The sequence below is a fragment of the Hoplias malabaricus genome, chromosome 11, assembly GCF_029633855.1.
Source record: "Hoplias malabaricus isolate fHopMal1 chromosome 11, fHopMal1.hap1, whole genome shotgun sequence".
Lineage (NCBI taxonomy): Eukaryota > Metazoa > Chordata > Actinopteri > Characiformes > Erythrinidae > Hoplias > Hoplias malabaricus.
Genome location: NC_089810.1, coordinates 30,176,156 through 30,192,743, shown reverse-complemented (window position 1 = coordinate 30,192,743; position 16,588 = coordinate 30,176,156). Strand labels below are relative to the sequence as shown.

The following is a 16,588-nucleotide window of genomic DNA, read 5'->3' as shown; positions in this document are numbered from 1 at the left end:
ACCTTACAGGTATATTAAAACCATTATTGTATTTTGTGGCTATGTTAAGATCACTGTTGTGCCCTTTTGGGTGTCTTAAGATCACAGTCGTACATTTGTGGGTACATTTCTGTAAAATAACACCATTGTTGTACATCTGTGGCTACATTTGCACTAATGCTGTACCTTTGTGTGTATAATAAGGCCATTGATAAAACCATTATTGTACATTTTAGTGGATATTTGCACCTGTGTAGCTTTGCACTGGGCTTTTATTTTTGTCCCAGGCCCAAAAGCAAATCCCCAAGTGCCAAAGCCTATTAAGCAATTTGCATTAAGCAGCAAGTGGGTCGAGCCTTTTGTCTTGTGCATGCAATGCTGCCTGATTGCCTGCACGTGCCAATGCTCTACAGCAGGTGTGTATATATATGTGCGTGCAAAGGGCCGCGGCCCAGGCTTCAGAGACAAACCCTAAATACAATGTGTGAAAGAAAAGCCAAAGTAAGACCCCAAAAAAATATATATATCTAACGAATCCACACAAAAGAAAGTGTGAAAGCATGCAGGCTTTGGTGAAGGTTTTCCTGCGCGTGCTCTCGTTCCTGCTGCCTCCCTCTTGGCTGCAGGCGGGCTCGTGCTGGTGGGGCGGGATCGAGCACCTCCACCATTCGCCACGTCTCAAAGGCGCAAAGCCTCTTTATCCTCCTCCTCCTCTGCCTCCTCCTCTTCTTCCTCATCTTCCTGCTCCTCCTCCTCCTCCTGGTCTTCGCCCCGCTGCCTGCTGCAGTCCCGCGGGCTCGGTGTGGAGGGCGATCCGCGGGCTGTGGCAGGCCGTCCGCACGAGCATGAGCGCCGTGGAGCCGCAGACGGAGCCGGAGATGGAGCCCGGGGACCCGTCCACTCGCGTGACCATCACCGTGGCCATCCAGGCGGCGGAGGACGAGGAGCTCGATGACGAGGAGCCACTGGAGAGCATCGGCAGACCCGCGGGCAGTTGCAGCGAGGACGAGACGGCTAGATACGACAAGTCCAGGTACTCATAACCTGTACGAGCGTCACGAACCTGGTAAACCCGAGTGTAAACGGCCCTAAGTTATAGATAAATACTGCAGCTTTTGTCCACGAATGCCTTTAATTATACTACTCTAAAATCTCGCTGTTGTAGGAAAACCTCGTATAACTTCCTGTAAGTGCTAATGTAACTTTCACTATCCCTTGCCTTCATTTTCTCGGGCCACATTGTGGACATTTGTCCTCAAAAAAACGCGGCAAAAAACAAACAAAACACTGAGCTACTGTGTGAATATGGTCGATACATTTGCCTAAAATACCCTAAAGCTCCCTGCTTTAATGGTTTAAAAACGTTTGAAAACGTCAACCAACGTTTACGCCGTGTGAACACTACCTCATAGTCAATTTAACCGTTTTGATAATCGTTTTGGGGTTTTTACATTACGGGTTCTGTCTGAGCTTATTGAACGCAGGCTATCGTCAAAGTCTCAATGTGAATTTTGTTTGTTTAATTGCACAATTCCTCTTTGTTTAAAATCTTCTTCTGGTCATCTGTCAAACCACCTAAAACATCACGGTCGTCTCCAGAATGACAGCTTTACAAGTTATATCCAAGAAAAATACCCTGTAATGCCTTTGTTTCAGAAGTAGTTCAATACACTGGTGGTTTTTTCAGAAGTATTTCTATACATCTGTATAGTCCACCCCTTCACTGCTTGATGGGATTGGTTCCTCAGGTTCTTCAGAAACCTTGTTTGTCTGAAATTCGCTTTGGAACTTTGTCATTTTAAAGCGGGAAATTCTCAACCTTGGCACTGAGTGCTTATTTTACTCATGTCTCCTAGTGTATCAACAATATCTTCATTGAAGGGAGGCAGTAGTAGTCTAATTTTTCTTTTTTTCTGAATATAACATTAAGTAGTTTTAGTACAGGCATATTCTGCTTTTCCAGTAGAGCTAGTATTGTTGTCGTCCAACTATTCATACTGTGTTATTCCAGCCATGGCCTTCATATTTTCACCATTTGAAAGATGCCAGACCTTTAGCTTCTTAGGAACAAAAGAACTATGGGGAAATTGTATATATCTTTACACACAAGCTTATATTTTTAATGTCTATTAAACGTGTGTCATTGCTCCCTACTCCTTGAGAAGAATGCCATAAAAACAATGGCTTCAGCCTCCAAATACACCCTACATATCAAAGAACTGCACTCTGAGGTTCAGCTATAGTTTGTATGCCCCGTTATTGGACGTTTTAGAACATTTTGTTGTAATAAAGTAGTGCACTATATATAAGAGAAAGAGAGTAATGTTGGACCAAGCCCTTATTTTGACCACTTTCTGGATTTGAAAAAGCATAATGTGCCAGTAAATGTTGGAGCAATACCAGCTGTTCCCAATCTTGTGCAAGGTTTTGCTGAAATGTGCTGGGTATACCTCATGAAGCGTTGTAGGATGACATACCACAGGACATACCATTCTACCACTCCACACCCTATGTTTCAGGGAGGCATTCCTATATGGCCCCATGCTATACAGCCCCAACAGTGTATTGTAATCCTACTGACGTAAACGCCTGCTGGCTGTCATTAGCTCAGGGTGAAATGACACACAAACCTGTTGCTCTAATTCCCCTGCGTCATGCCGGCTTGGCTTGGTGCTTGTCTTAGGACTGTGCTCCCCTGGCTTATTTAGGGAGCTGGCAAGTTGTCACAAGTGCGTTAGATTAGTGAGGAATGCAGCCCAGGATGGGCTTTTCCAGTTCTAGTGCTGGGCTGTGAAGTTGTATTTCCCTAGCTGATCATAAACATAGATGAGTTTGCACTGTATATCGCATATCTCTATAGTAAATTGTATATCTTTTTAAAATCTCGACATGCTATTCTGAGTCTTGCATTATTCTGTAAATGAAAATAAGAGAATTAGCATTTTTTCTTAAAACAATTTTCACAGGACATGGGGAAATAAAAAATGGAAATTTTCAAAAAGGAAAAGCTGTATTTTAATTGGACAGACATTATTAAAATCTGGTAAATATTACAGTGGCAGAAGGACTGGTGGGAAGTGTCCTGAACCTTATTTTTTTAAATTTCACATAATTTTAGAATAATTATAAATAAAATAACTTGTATTATTAAAAATTCTCCCTAAAATCATTAATCTCTACTATCACTACTGCTGAAATCAATAATGCATTGCTGCAAGTGACTGACTATAAATATGCTACAGAAATCTCCAGCTGCACTTCTGTAGCACACCTGCACTTTATTTGGGGACTAGTCTTGTTCTAACACAGCTGTTAGCTCAAAAACAACCTGATTTTTAGCTAATGCCTTTTTATTTTGAGGAAGAGATGCCAAAGCAGGTGGATAAGACTAGAAATTCTATCCAAGGATACACTACACCACCCCCGTTCCTCACGCACATGTTGCGTCAAAGGGTTTAGGTTTTTGTCTTTCGGCTGTTTTTTTGGATGCTTCCGAATGGCTGCCCAGTGCCCACGACAGACACATCGGTCCAGTTAATTACGTCTCTAATGTTGTCTTTGTGTTTGGTGTAGGAGGTTTTTCTGACAAGCTTTATTTTCTCCACATCTCTGCACAGCCTCATTCACCAGCCACGGCTCATCGCTCCACTTGTTGAACGAGAGGCATCGTTTCATTCGGCTCCATCCAGTCTTTTTTATTTTTTATTTATTTATTTTTTTTTATATAAAGGGCGTAGGAGGACGCCGCAAAGCCGATGAGTCATCAGTTTAATTTGATTTCCCTGACTTTGTCTCCATCAAGTAGGCAAGCCCCTCAGTAATGGCAACCGGGGCCCCTTTTTAATTGTTGGCTAATAGAAAACGGGTTGAATTGCCAGAATTGTTTTGAGTGCTCCCCCCATTTGCGGAGGATGTTTGGAAAGCAGCATGTCCCTGGAGCACCATGTGCTCAACCTGTCACTTCACTGTCATCAGATGGAAAAGGTCTTGGCTTGTGGGTCCATGCTGGCTGGACTCTGTGGTGTTATTGTGGGCTGTGTGGAGGAATTTTTTTTTTTTTCCTGTGAGGGGGCAGTCAGCTTAACAGGCCTCTGAGGCGGGGTGTTGGTGTGATATAACTGCTGCCAAAGGAAGACTAACTTCTGTCTGGTTTAAACCAGTGTCAAGGCTATAAAATGTGTTTTTAAATTCACCAAAATATCTGTGAAATAAGTGATCGATCTGGACATTACTAACAGATTAAGAGCCAGTTTTTCTAGACCCAGATTCAGTCTAAATGGGATTTTAAGGAAGAACCACATTGCACATTATAATGCATAAAGATCGTTATAGATCTGAGGTGTTTGCATGAGTAACTTCTCCCGTGATGCTCTTAAACCCTATTCAGAGGGGATTAGTTTTAACTGCGGATGTGGGGTAAAGTAGTTGTTACAGGGGTGTCTCAGTAGTCTTAATCCTGTCCGAAAAGACCATTTCACTCATTTTTTTTTTTTCCTGGGGTGCACGCTCCAGCTTCAGGAAAGATTCCTGAGTCTTTTACCTAAAGTAAAACAAGCAGTAAAAATATTTAGTGAATATTCAGTTATCCTGTGGTAGATTAATATATAAATGCTGGAGGAAGCATTTACTGATTAAAATATACAGTTCAAGTACAGCTCAGCTGCTGGACAAACATTATCACTCAGTGGAGAGAGCTTTGGTACTGTACGTTTTATTGAACGTGTGCTGTACTCAATAAAGTATGTCAAACTATTTATAATGGTGGTTAATAACAGTTATAATAAATTGTGTTAATAATCAGTGTTATAAAAAAGTCCTTTTCTCACCCATTATTTTGAAGGATGAATTGATGTTTGGTGGGAGGGCTGTTCTCAGAACAGTAGTGACAGTAGATCTCCTGTACATGATGCACGCTGTGATGATGCATGAATTGACTTGCCACTCCAATCTGTTATTTTTACCAAGATTTATCTATTGCACATTATCCATAAACATTACTGAGGCTCTTCGGTAAAATAAAATTAACCCAGCTCCCCATGTAAAGCGAATCCCATCGGAATAGGGCTTTAGAATGTTTTTTATGGATCTTGTTTAAATTATTCAACATTTTCAGCAACATGTAGAGTACTTGCACTAAATGTGTGGGTTTAATGGATGTCTATGATATATGCCTATAATATCTACATGGTCAGCATAATAAACCTGACAGGTGTTTTAAAATGGAAACTACTCTCAGCCTTGTCTTACTATCGGACAAGTACAGCCTTGTGTATGTTTAGTGTTGAGTTGCGCTTTGGCTGGTTCTGTTGCTATTGATTAAACACTTAGGCTAAATTGTAACATCAAATGCGCCACAATTTAATTCCATTTATACTTGACCTAGGATTAATCTGGGTCTGAGAACCTTGCTCTTACTGCTGCCTGTGGCTTGGTAATTTGTACAGTGTGGTTCAACAAGCACAAGCCTGGTCTTGTTGCAATGAGGCCCTGAAGGAAGGTCCTTTTCTCGTTCCACTGTGTGCTTGTATATCATGCCATTTGGAAAATGTCAACAGAAGTGGCCCAAAATTATTTAGAATCAAATGTCATTGCATTTAACGTGATACTAATGCTTTGAGTAGTGGTGCTGGCTTTGACTTCATTTTACGAGATCTGACTATTCAGCCAAGAGTACCTCAGCCCTGCCCATTTATGTTGAGGTTATAAGGAGTGTTTTAGCACATGCTACTTCTTGAAACAAGGCAAAATACTGGGTATCTTATCAAAACATGACTCATTTCATGAATAGTGGTCTTCAAGTTACAGTATGAAGTGTCGTGAATAGCCTTTGGAAAATGGTCAGGTAACAGCTAAAGCACCACACTTTTCCTGTCTTTCTCCCTCAGCGGTGCTGGCACGAGTGGAGGGGAGCTGGAAGAGGAGAGCTGGCAGCCACCAGACCCTGAGCTGACCCAGAAACTCGTAACTCAGATAGAGTACTACTTGTCGGATGAGAACCTGGAGCACGATGCCTTCCTGCTCAAACACGTCCGGCGAAATAAGCTCGGATTTGTTAGCGTCAAGCTGCTCACGTCTTTCAAGAAGGTTAGTAACAGTAACAAATGTGTATCAACAAGAGGCCGCATCTGGGAGAACTGACAACTGTTGCATAAACTGTTCGATGGGTCTGAGTCATGCTGTGGTTCAGAGAAATCTCAAATTACATGATGTGATACACTTTGGATTTCAGGAATTAATATGAACTATTTATGGAATATGCCATGCATTTGGGCCAGAGTTTTGGTCTCCACCTTAAGAATGCCTTTTTAAACTTCTACTTAAAACATTGTTTTCTAACATCATTGATTTCAGTCATTTAAGCTGCTAAATGTTCCCAAATGGTTGCTCAATATTTGATTATGTAAATAGTCAAATTCTCTAATTTCTCCAAGTACATGCAACCTGGGTGGTGCCAGTAAATGAGTATTTCAGCCCCATTGCATTATGGTTCAGTTTCTTGTGCACTGAAGCAGCTGTAACTTGCTGTCAGTTGCAAACGACATACTGACTTCCTCTTTATATCAACTTCCTGCTTATCTGATGCAACCCTCAGGCATTGTTGCAGGAACTTGATCAGAAAATGTGATTTTAGCTGCTCGCTGCTTTAGAACTGGGTCATTCGGGCTTGTCCTTATTGAACGGATGTTCTCGTAACAACTGAGCAAGTGGAATAGCCCTTGAGGTTGGTAATGCTGCAGTCTGAGTGGGCTGAGAGTGGGAGGACTGACAGTGAAGTTTTCTTCCTGTCTCCACAAACAAGATCATAAAAGCACACAAGATCCTTGAGTATTTCTAAATCAGTGTTGTCCACTGCATGTACATGTTGTGCACTGAATGTTGTCCCCCCCACCAATTTGTCAACTTTTAAGGGGTTAATAAGAATAGACATAAAGGAGCAACCTGTAAGCTATTTACTGTACTTGGTTATAAAATGTCCAGGGTGTGTGATCATGGATTAAAGAAACAGTCAAAGCTAAAACACGGCTGCCTTTCACAGCATTGCTGAAGCAGTATCTTAGTATATTCTCTTGAGAAGTGCCCAGTCCGGAGCACAGCTCCTGTGATCACGCCCTCTATCTAATTACATTACAGTCCAAACCAACTGCGTTGCTAGGTCTACAAACAGTGTTGTGCAGCCCTGAAATGACCAAGTGAACAGAGTTAATGTTACATTTTACCAGACCCAAAAAGCCCCATTGCCCTTCTAAAAAATCTCCATGACCAGAGAGTGAGTAAAATGAGAGGAAATATTGGCCTTGTGTTTGAAAGGTGGAGGCAGTTTAGAAACAGCAGTACGATAGAACAGGGCCAGAGCTGGCTATTTCTCTCCTAAACAGCACATCATTTCTGAAAAAAAATATAGAAGTACAGATGCCTATGTAAAGATTAAAAGAAGTAAACAAGGGTTCTGTGTTTTATATAAAGTGAGGCATAGCGACGTTTGAAAAGGTGATTAACATGATTAAAAGCTGTAAATACGTTTTGTTTTAAAGAAATTGAGGCGGATTCATGTTTTTCTGTGGTGCACGTGTGTTTGTAAACAAATTAAGGAGTAAACAGCTTGAAAAGCCTCGCATATTCACTTATTTAAGGTGGTACTGAGAAATCAAAGTTGCTAGAGCACAAAGGAAAATGTCTTAATGTAAACTGAGCACTGTTTAATGTAAAGAGGCTTTTAAGGTGGAAATTATCATGGTTTTTGGGGGGCATTCTTAAGGTGGAATGGAATGCTGACTGTCTACTGCACCAGTTTAAAGTGTAATGGGGTGGAGGTTTTGCAGTTCTGGCAAGAATGTATTGGTTTACATGAGACAGTTTGTTTAAGACGACACAACAAGCAAACCACATTTCTAGAGTCATGCTAAAAGGCATGTGTTTACATTGTGTGCTGCATCTGCATGGCTGCCCCTGGGAGACTTTTGTTCACTTTGGTTGATACTGTTCCAGAACCTCCTGTAGTGGGTTGCAGGTACAAATTAATGGTGTGTCAACAAAGAAATTCCAAGTCAACAGATTTTTATAATTGTGAAGTCAACCAAGTGTAGCAGCCCTTTTTAGCACTAAACTAATAACCAAGTATAATGGTGGCGATTAATTTATGGGTGAGGCACAAAGGTCGGGTAATTAGAACAGTGATTTGTCTCTTAAAAGCACAGCCAACATACTGTTTTAATAAAGAGATAATAAATAGAAACTGGCCACATTTTAGCTTCTAGAAACCCACATTTCTAAACAGATCTTAGAAAAGTTGTCTTGTTAAACTGACAGTCAATTTAAGGCCTCATTTTTCTGTCTCTAAGGTTAAGCATCTGACTCGAGACTGGAGGACCACAGCCTATGCACTGCGGCAGTCTGACCTCTTGGAGCTAAATGATGAAGGCCGGAAGGTTAGACGTCGGACGAGTGTCCCCGTGTTTGCAAGCGAGTCGCTGCCCAGCCGCATGTTGCTCTTGAGTGAGTTGCAGCGCTGGCCTGAGCTGGGCATGGCTTTGGCGGGAGGAGGGGGAGTTGGAGACGGAAGCCCTGGAGGTGGCTCTGCCCAGCAGGAGCGTCTCATGGAGCTCCTCCTTAAAGCTTTCGGCGTCTATGGCCCAATTGCCTCGGTACGAGTGCTGAAGCCTGGCAAAGACCTTCCAGCTGACCTGAAGAAGCTGAGTGGCCGCTACTCACAGTTGGGCACTGAGGAGTGTGCCATTGTGGAGTTTGAGGATGTAGAGGCTGCTGTGAAGGCACATGAGGCCTATTTGGGTGGAACTGGAGATGGCAAGGGCTTGCTCGGTCTCAAGGTGGTGCTGATTGGCACCAAACCACCCAAAAAGAAGGTGCAGAAGGAGCGGTCACCAAGGGAGGATGGAGGAGGCGGGATGCGTAAAAGTCGTTCGTTAAACAGCAGAGTGCGTGAGCTCCAGTATCACGATGACTCTGCCTGTAGCTCTTCGGAGACGGAAAGCAATCCCACCTCTCCACGACTTGCTCGCAAAACACGCTCCAGCTGCAACAAGCTGAGCCCCACAAGTGGAGGTCCACCAAACTTCCACCTTTCACCACGTACCAGCCCATGGAACAGCCCCAGGGCTAGCCCCAGTGCTCAGCGCAAAGCTACACCCCAATCTGGAAAGTCGCCGCTGGCCAGTGAGGGCAGGCTGAGCCCGGAGCCTGGACGTCGTTGGGCAGACTATTCCTCGGACAGTAGCCTGACCCCCTCGGGCAGCCCCTGGGTCCAGCGACGGAAGCAGGTGGCCAGCCAGGAGAGCAGCCCTGTGGGAAGCCCAATGCTTGGCCGAAAAATCCAGAATGCAGATGGGCTCCCTCCGGGTGTGGTGCGGCTCCCCCGGGGCCCAGATGGGACGAGAGGCTTTCACGAACGAGGTAAAGCAGCTGCCACTCAAACTTGACTCCAGAGAGAAGGGGGAGGACCCTTGCTACCCCCTGACCACCCCCAACCCAAAAAAGCAGCACTGGATTTGTACAGTAATGAGTTCCTTGCCCACACTGAGTTACAAATGGTCATGACTCATCCTGCCCAAGAAAGACCACTGAACTGCCAAGTGTCACTGTCTTTGATCTGAATGTTGTCTGTTACATTTTTATGAGCTTTGTTTTTGTTTTATACAGATTCTAATTTGACTTCATTTGAAATTGATTATTTTATTTGTTCTAAAGAAAAGGGATGTTATTTTGAATGAAAGACAAAAGGGGAATTCTTTTATTTTGCCTAAAATAACAGGTTCTAATGAAGCTTGACTCTGACTGTAATAAAAGTCGTGTGTGTACGTACTGGTGTGGACAGTGGTTTAGGCACATGGTTTTGATACATATCACCATATGCCTTGTCTATAAATGTTGAGCACCTGAAAAGCAGCGATGAAGCTCTCTGTGGCCATAACTTCTCCCTGCTAATTGGTTGAATAGTAATCGCTTAGGAGAAATGGTTTTTGTTCTTAAGTTTTATTGTTTTTTATTTTTATTTTTCTGCCTTTTCTGGACCCTTTGGTTTATTTTAGAGGTTACTATTCTAGCAGGGATGTGTCATTAAATTAAGCCCCATTTGTGCCCCCCCCACCCAAGTGTAGCATTGAAGGGAAAGGGGTAGTGAGGAGTCTGGCTCCAGCATGTAAATGCTTTGCTTTTGCCTTTACAGCTGAGCAGAGACTATGTACAACTCATTTCCTATTGTACAAATAAATCACTACTATGGCAATTGAATGTTCCCTTGCATTTGTCATTGCCTTTTGACTTTATTTTTGCTTTTATTTATTTCAGTGCTTTTATATTGGGGATAACACATCGTCCTGTGATGGATCTATTGGACCACACGGCCATTTTAATTGAATAATTGTCTTAAGACCAGCATGAGCAGAAAAATGACCAGACTCGGCTGTGTAGGTGGTGGTTAGGATTAACTGTAAAAGTAAATTGTATGTATGAAGTGCTTTTGTTACCTTAACTCTAAAGCTGGTGATCTGAATTTATAGGCAACCGTTACGATTCTGGGGAACTGCTACTCTCTGGTTTATGTTCAGAAGTGCTGTTAAAGTAGAACAGCATGTTTGAGGAACTAACTGTGGCTGAAGTTGAACGTGTCTGTAAAGTTTTTGTTCATTGTTTGCATTACCAGTCACTCGTTTCATTTTATAGCACTTAGTCGGTTTTCTGAAATTCAAACATCACAAAAGTCTATATATATAAATAAAATATAAAAAATAAATGTTATAAGTATACCCGCTTCTGGAGTAAGAATAGAGCCTCTCCGTTCATACTTTGCAATGTTTGGAGGCCTCTTTGCTGTCTAAACACCTCCAGGTATCTTTTCTCCACCTTGAGCAGAGAGTGTAGCATCTTGGCGTATATGCTTCACAGCGTTTGAAAAAAAAAAAAAAAAAAAAAAAAAAAATTTTTATATATATTGTTATACCCAGTTGATTCTGGGTAGGATCTGGACCCACCACTGGGTAAGCTGTTACAGACAATAAATGGGGGGGGACACATAAGGGGGCCTCAAATACATTAGACAGGTTCCTGGCACAGACTGGAAAGGGAATGTCCTCAATTTTACAAAGGGTTTTTTGATTAAATTCATGAACATTGCCTTTAATGCAAACCTGAAATAAAAGTGGACCTTTAGCTCATGTGCATTACACTGGGCACAATTATTTTAAAAGCATTCGTCTTCCTATCAACTCAAATTGTCTAATGTCATAGGGAGTGTGGGGTGGGGACTCTTCCCTAGCTTTCTTTGTAAGGAAAGGATCTACTTACTATAAAACTGTGCCTGATGTGGTTTCACTCGTGACAGAAATTCCCTTCCACATGACTTGGGATTGAAAGTATTTTTGCCTATAAGAAAACCCCTGCAACGCCTAGATTTGAGGCATTAAGTTTACTTTAGTTTTGAATTGTAGCTAAGACACGGGCAGCTAACAGCTCCAAATATTGGCAATGTGCAAACCTTATTCCTAAATCACACTTGCCTCAAATCACCAGGCATTTTGTTTCCATTTGTGAGTGCTGCTGGGTTACTGCTGCTCTCACGCGCCTGTGTGAAATGCAGTACAGATGGATGCAAGCTTATCTGGGTTTTTTGGAGCCTTTGTTTTGTAGAACTTGGACCCTATCAGACACACGGTTTTGTGTGAAGGAGACAGGCTGCAAACTGGCAATCGCTCAGCTCCATTACCTCTTGGGTAATTTATTCTAATGTGTGAGATGCCGTTTGTGTATCTTAGCAACCGCCCACAGAAAAGAAGCTTAATGAAAAGATTGGTGGAATTTAAAGAGCATTTGGACTGAGATGAATAAGGGAAGGATCGCACAGGGGAGGGATCAGTCATTCAAGCCACATTATTGCAACACAAATTGGACCTCTCTTATGTAAGTGATGTCATTAAAGGTTTTTCCTTTCCTCTTTTCTGCAAGCTCGGGTATGACATAGCCTTTCCTTGTAATTACAGTTTTTCTTACCCTTTTTGTCCATCATTTTTTAATTTTTTAAATTATATATTTAATGGGATGATTACACTAAGAATAATCATTATGCAATTTTTGAACTTTGAACTTCACGTCTTGGAGCCAGTCTTTGATGCTGTATAGATTAAGGCTAATGCTAAAGTAACAAACTGTATTAAAGGGAGGGAGGATTACAATAGTACCCTTATTCAAAATGATCTGACCAGCCAAGACTAGGTTAGTTTACGGTTTTGCACTGACGTTTGCTTTAATGCACACTACATAATATTCTTAACAAATACAGCTTCAAATATTGTGTTGATATGTAATAGAGGGAATAGGGACTCTTTTGTTTCCACACTGATATACACACTTTACAAAATCTGCAACCCACTGATTTCAATATAGTGTTGTAAAAATGAACTTGTGGGACACCACTGAAGGGAAAAAAACTGAAATTCTTACCTAGTGTTGCTTTTATGTAGCTAGCAAGCATATGCTGCACCATTTAGCATTCTGTAAATTCACAGCTAGCCAAAATATATGGAAAATAATTCACTTAGAATACATTACACTGCCTGAAATCCTCTGAATAATAAGACAGTAGTGTATGAATTCATATAAGAATTCAATCCATTCTCCTTAGTGTTTCAATACATTGTCTCGCTCCAATTAAAAACACTCAATTTTTGTGGCTTTTTAGTTGGCTACTTCATTTAAACACACAGCAGCTGCCCTTCAGGTTGTGGTAAAACATCATAATGAATTGACCAATAAAGATCCTGCAAAATTACATGGAATAAAATGTTTTTACATTGACTTTCATTTAAAGATATGGTTTTTCCTTCTGTAATGTTACTATTTTGGGAGATACATGTTTTAACTGCACAGTGATGATATACTTGCTTCATGTTCTTTATTTCACTGACTTTATGACTGGCCAACATTAGTGCAAGGCCTATTTTACTGTATGAAATCAGTTAATCAGTAAATACCATGAGCATCTTTTGTCTACTGCAAGTACAGAACTCTGTGGGCGTAATTTCTTTGGCTACAGGAGGCACTGGATGCAAATGTTCTTGCCCCATGTTGCTATAATTACAGACATTAGCCAAAACTGGACCCAGCATTAAGCACATAAACCTAACCTATAATTTTTCAAAATACAAAGTACATGTTTGTGTCATAGTTGCTATAGTCTGATAGCAACATTTCTTTCAAAGTTTCATTGGGATTGTCCTCAACACAATGGATTTAAGGTTAAACAGTGATTTCAAAAACTCAAATTTCAAATTCTGTTAGGTGTACAAATAAGTCTATGACGTTGTAATTTCTGTGGTAACTGTTGCATAGTATTTATTCATTCATTGTCTGTAACCACTTATCCAGTTCAGGGTCATACTCACACTCACACCTAGGGACACATTGGGGTAGCAAATCCACCTATCAACGTGTGGGTTTGGACCGTGGGAAGAAGCTTGAGCATACGGAGGAGACCCACATGGACACGGATGAGAACATCCCAAACTTAGGTTTTGTTGTTGGAAAAAGAAAAGACAATTGTCATTTTTAGTGCTACGCCATGGTTAGTGGAAAGAATGGATAGTGGGAGAATGTGCTGAATTTGAAATTACAATTACACGTCACCGAAAAAAAAAATCATCTAGTACGATACATCCCAGTAATTATCGACTTACTAATTCCAGCCCAAAAGCTGGCCTTATGTAACTTGTGAAATAATCTATTCAGCTTTGTGTTTTATATATTCACCAGCATAGCAACAAAGCAGAAGTGTAAGGGTCTGGATTTAATTAAGGTCAAGATCAGTAAGATAGACTCATTAAAATCAATAAAATCATTAGGCTGAAGGATATGCTGGTGTTAAAAAGCAAATCCATTACATGGGAAAACTGATTGTAGATAAGAAGTTAAGACACTAAGAAAGTTCCCGAGCATCAGTATGTGGGAAGAGAGTGGGAGTGATTGAGTAATGCAGATAACAGGCCAACTGACATTATACTGACTCCTTCCTACTACAGGGCCAAATGTGCCCTCACACATGGATGGAGTGAACACTGGAAAAGAAGGAGCCACAAACGTGTATAACGGGCATTTTCATTTTCATTTCATGAAGTGGTAACATGCAGATGGAGCTGGATATTCGCCCTCAAAGTTCAGTGGTGCTGATGTGTGCTGGGGAGAGGTGAACCATTTTTTTGGGAACTAAAAAATGGGCAATAAACCAGTTCAAAATCAAAATTTATCTGAACTAGAAATTTCAAGGAATGTTGGAAATCAGGTTTGGTTCCCTATTTAATGAAGTATAAGATCATCTATTTTCATTCATTTCACTGTCCTTGATATGTTGAAGCAGAGAACAACTGAGCTGTTTAAAGCAGCTGTCTTGAAATCTTGTAACTATACTCACTGTCAATTTTATCAACTCCACTGACCAACAACTTTGTAGTTCTACATTTACAGACTTCAGTACTCCTGTTTCTCTGCATACTTTCTTATCCCCATTTCACTCTGCTCTTTAATGGTCAGGACCCACACAGTGTTTATGGAGTTTACAGTACTCTAAGTCCACTCACTGTCTACTCTGTTAGACACAACTACCACGTTGGTCCACCTTGTAGATGTAAAGTCAGAGATAGTAGACATGTTGCTAAACAGTTCGCCTTGGCTGTCCCCTAGTACTCTAGATGCTGTCCACAGGACGATGTTGGCTAGATATTTTGGTTAGTGGACTATTCTCAGTCCAGCAGTGACACTGAGGGTTTTAAAAACTCAAGCAGCATTGCTGTGTCTGATCCACTCGTACCAGTGCAACACACATTAACACACCACTACACCAGTGTCACTGCAGCGCTAGGAATGGTCCACCACTGAAATCATACCTGCTCTCAATTGGCACTGTGGGGGTCCTGACCATTGAAAAACAGGATGGCATGGGTATAAAAAAAGTATTCAGAAGTACACGTGGACTACAGTCTGTAATTGTAGAACTGCAAAGTGCTTCTGTATGGTCTGTGGAGCTGATTAAATGGACAATGAATGCAATTATAAAGTAGGTGTTCCTAATCCAGTGATGGCTCAGTGTACTGTGTCATACAAGCTGGCCATTTTAAAACCCTGTCCTGGAACCTGGATCCAAGGTCTGAAAAATAAAATCAACTAAGATAGTAAATAGGATTTTTAATATTTTTGAAAGATAGTTCTGAGAATTTAATGGCGTTTGGCCACAGGAGCATAATTAATAATAATGGATTATAAAGTGTGTTTAATGTAATGTACTGATTCTCGATGATTAATTCTGGATTGAATGTCTCCAATGCCTTACAAAGCTTCCACTGCTCCACAGCCCAGTGCTGTGTTAGACCTGACTAGTTGATGCATGACGTAATTCCACGTTCGTCTAGGGGGGCTGTATCTGCAGCAGGAGCCCCATACAGTAGGTACATTTCATAATTATAAATGGCTGTGTAATTTTATACATATAGTGTATACAAATTGAATAATTGTGTTTGTAGAAACAGAATTCATTAAGGCCCACCTTCATCAGATTGAGACAGCATCAGTGCTGGAAAAAGCTTGAGAAACTGGCAGAGAAAAAAAGCATGAGGCTATTTGTGAAGAGCCAAAGCACGTATGGAATTTATGAGGTGACACACAGTTCACTCTGGCTTTCACCATCAGCATCACTTCCAAACGGCAGCACTGGCATGATGCCGGCAGAAAGTAGAAAAAATATGAAATGGTTTAGAGATTTGAGCTGGCATGTTCCACAGCAAAACCACTATAACATTGCTACATTTAAACCGCAATAAAAAAATTAATAAAAAATACAACAGTAGCAACCGTCAGCACTTCTTCAAGGACGGCATTTATGGTTCAAAATATTTGAAGCTTGAAAGTATTGAGAACACACAAATACTGCTAGGGATATGATTCAGATCTCAGCCCATACTCTGTGTAATTGGCGTAATAGGGATCGACTCTTGGCAAATGATTCAGAGTCAAACCTCATGTGTAACAGTTATTTTTCTAACGTCTTCTTGCAGCAAACAGCATTTCCAAATGTATATCACATATTATATGTATATCACATACTATATTTTGAACCCGATGTAAATAGTGGATTATGACACTATCCTGATTCTGCCCATGGCTCTGGTGTGGTCCTGGGGAAATAGCAGCTCTGTAAACCATAGGCAACATTTTTAAATTTGCAGATCAATATTTTCCACCTGGCATTTTTGCCCCCTTTTGATACTGATGTCACACCATAGTCATATTCCTTCAGAAGAGATCCACAATATTATATTATCATCCACTCCTCACTCTCCTCTTACATGAAGCTGAATTTGTGGATTTTATTTTTCAAAATCCTTCCAGTTCTACCTTAAAAGTTTCAGTAATATCAGACACCCGAATGTAATTGATTCAGCATTTAAGGTGGAACTGTAAATTAACTAGCTACCAACAGAAACGTTAGCTTCCAACGATGTTTTATGCTTGTCGTGAAATGTAATAAAATTGTTATCATAGCTTTTAAAGAAAAAACAAACATTTGTAGGTTTATTTCCAAACAAAAACCTCCTATTACTAGGTAAAAATGGAG

At 41.0% G+C, this 16,588-nt stretch overlaps 1 protein-coding gene across 1 annotated transcript; it reads left to right on the top strand.

The window, feature by feature from the left end:
* The first annotated feature begins 422 nt into the window (after window positions 1–422).
* Window positions 423–10,224, top strand: larp6a (La ribonucleoprotein 6, translational regulator a). Its single transcript, XM_066685718.1, has 3 exons — window positions 423–1,012; window positions 5,865–6,063; window positions 8,319–10,224. Exons 1-3 carry the CDS (start codon window positions 540–542, stop codon window positions 9,411–9,413), a joined length of 1,767 nt encoding a protein of 588 aa, XP_066541815.1. The 5' UTR covers window positions 423–539; the 3' UTR covers window positions 9,414–10,224.
* The last annotated feature ends 6,364 nt before the right edge of the window (window positions 10,225–16,588 follow it).

Coding starts and splice junctions, on each gene's coding strand:
- larp6a (XM_066685718.1), top strand. CDS start 540: ATGCAGGCTTTGGTGAAGGTTTTCCTGCGCGTGCTCTCGTTCCTGCTG. Junction 1,013..5,864: donor GCTAGATACGACAAGTCCAG/GTACTCATAACC, acceptor TTTCTCCCTCAG/CGGTGCTGGCACGAGTGGAG. Junction 6,064..8,318: donor TGCTCACGTCTTTCAAGAAG/GTTAGTAACAGT, acceptor TCTGTCTCTAAG/GTTAAGCATCTGACTCGAGA.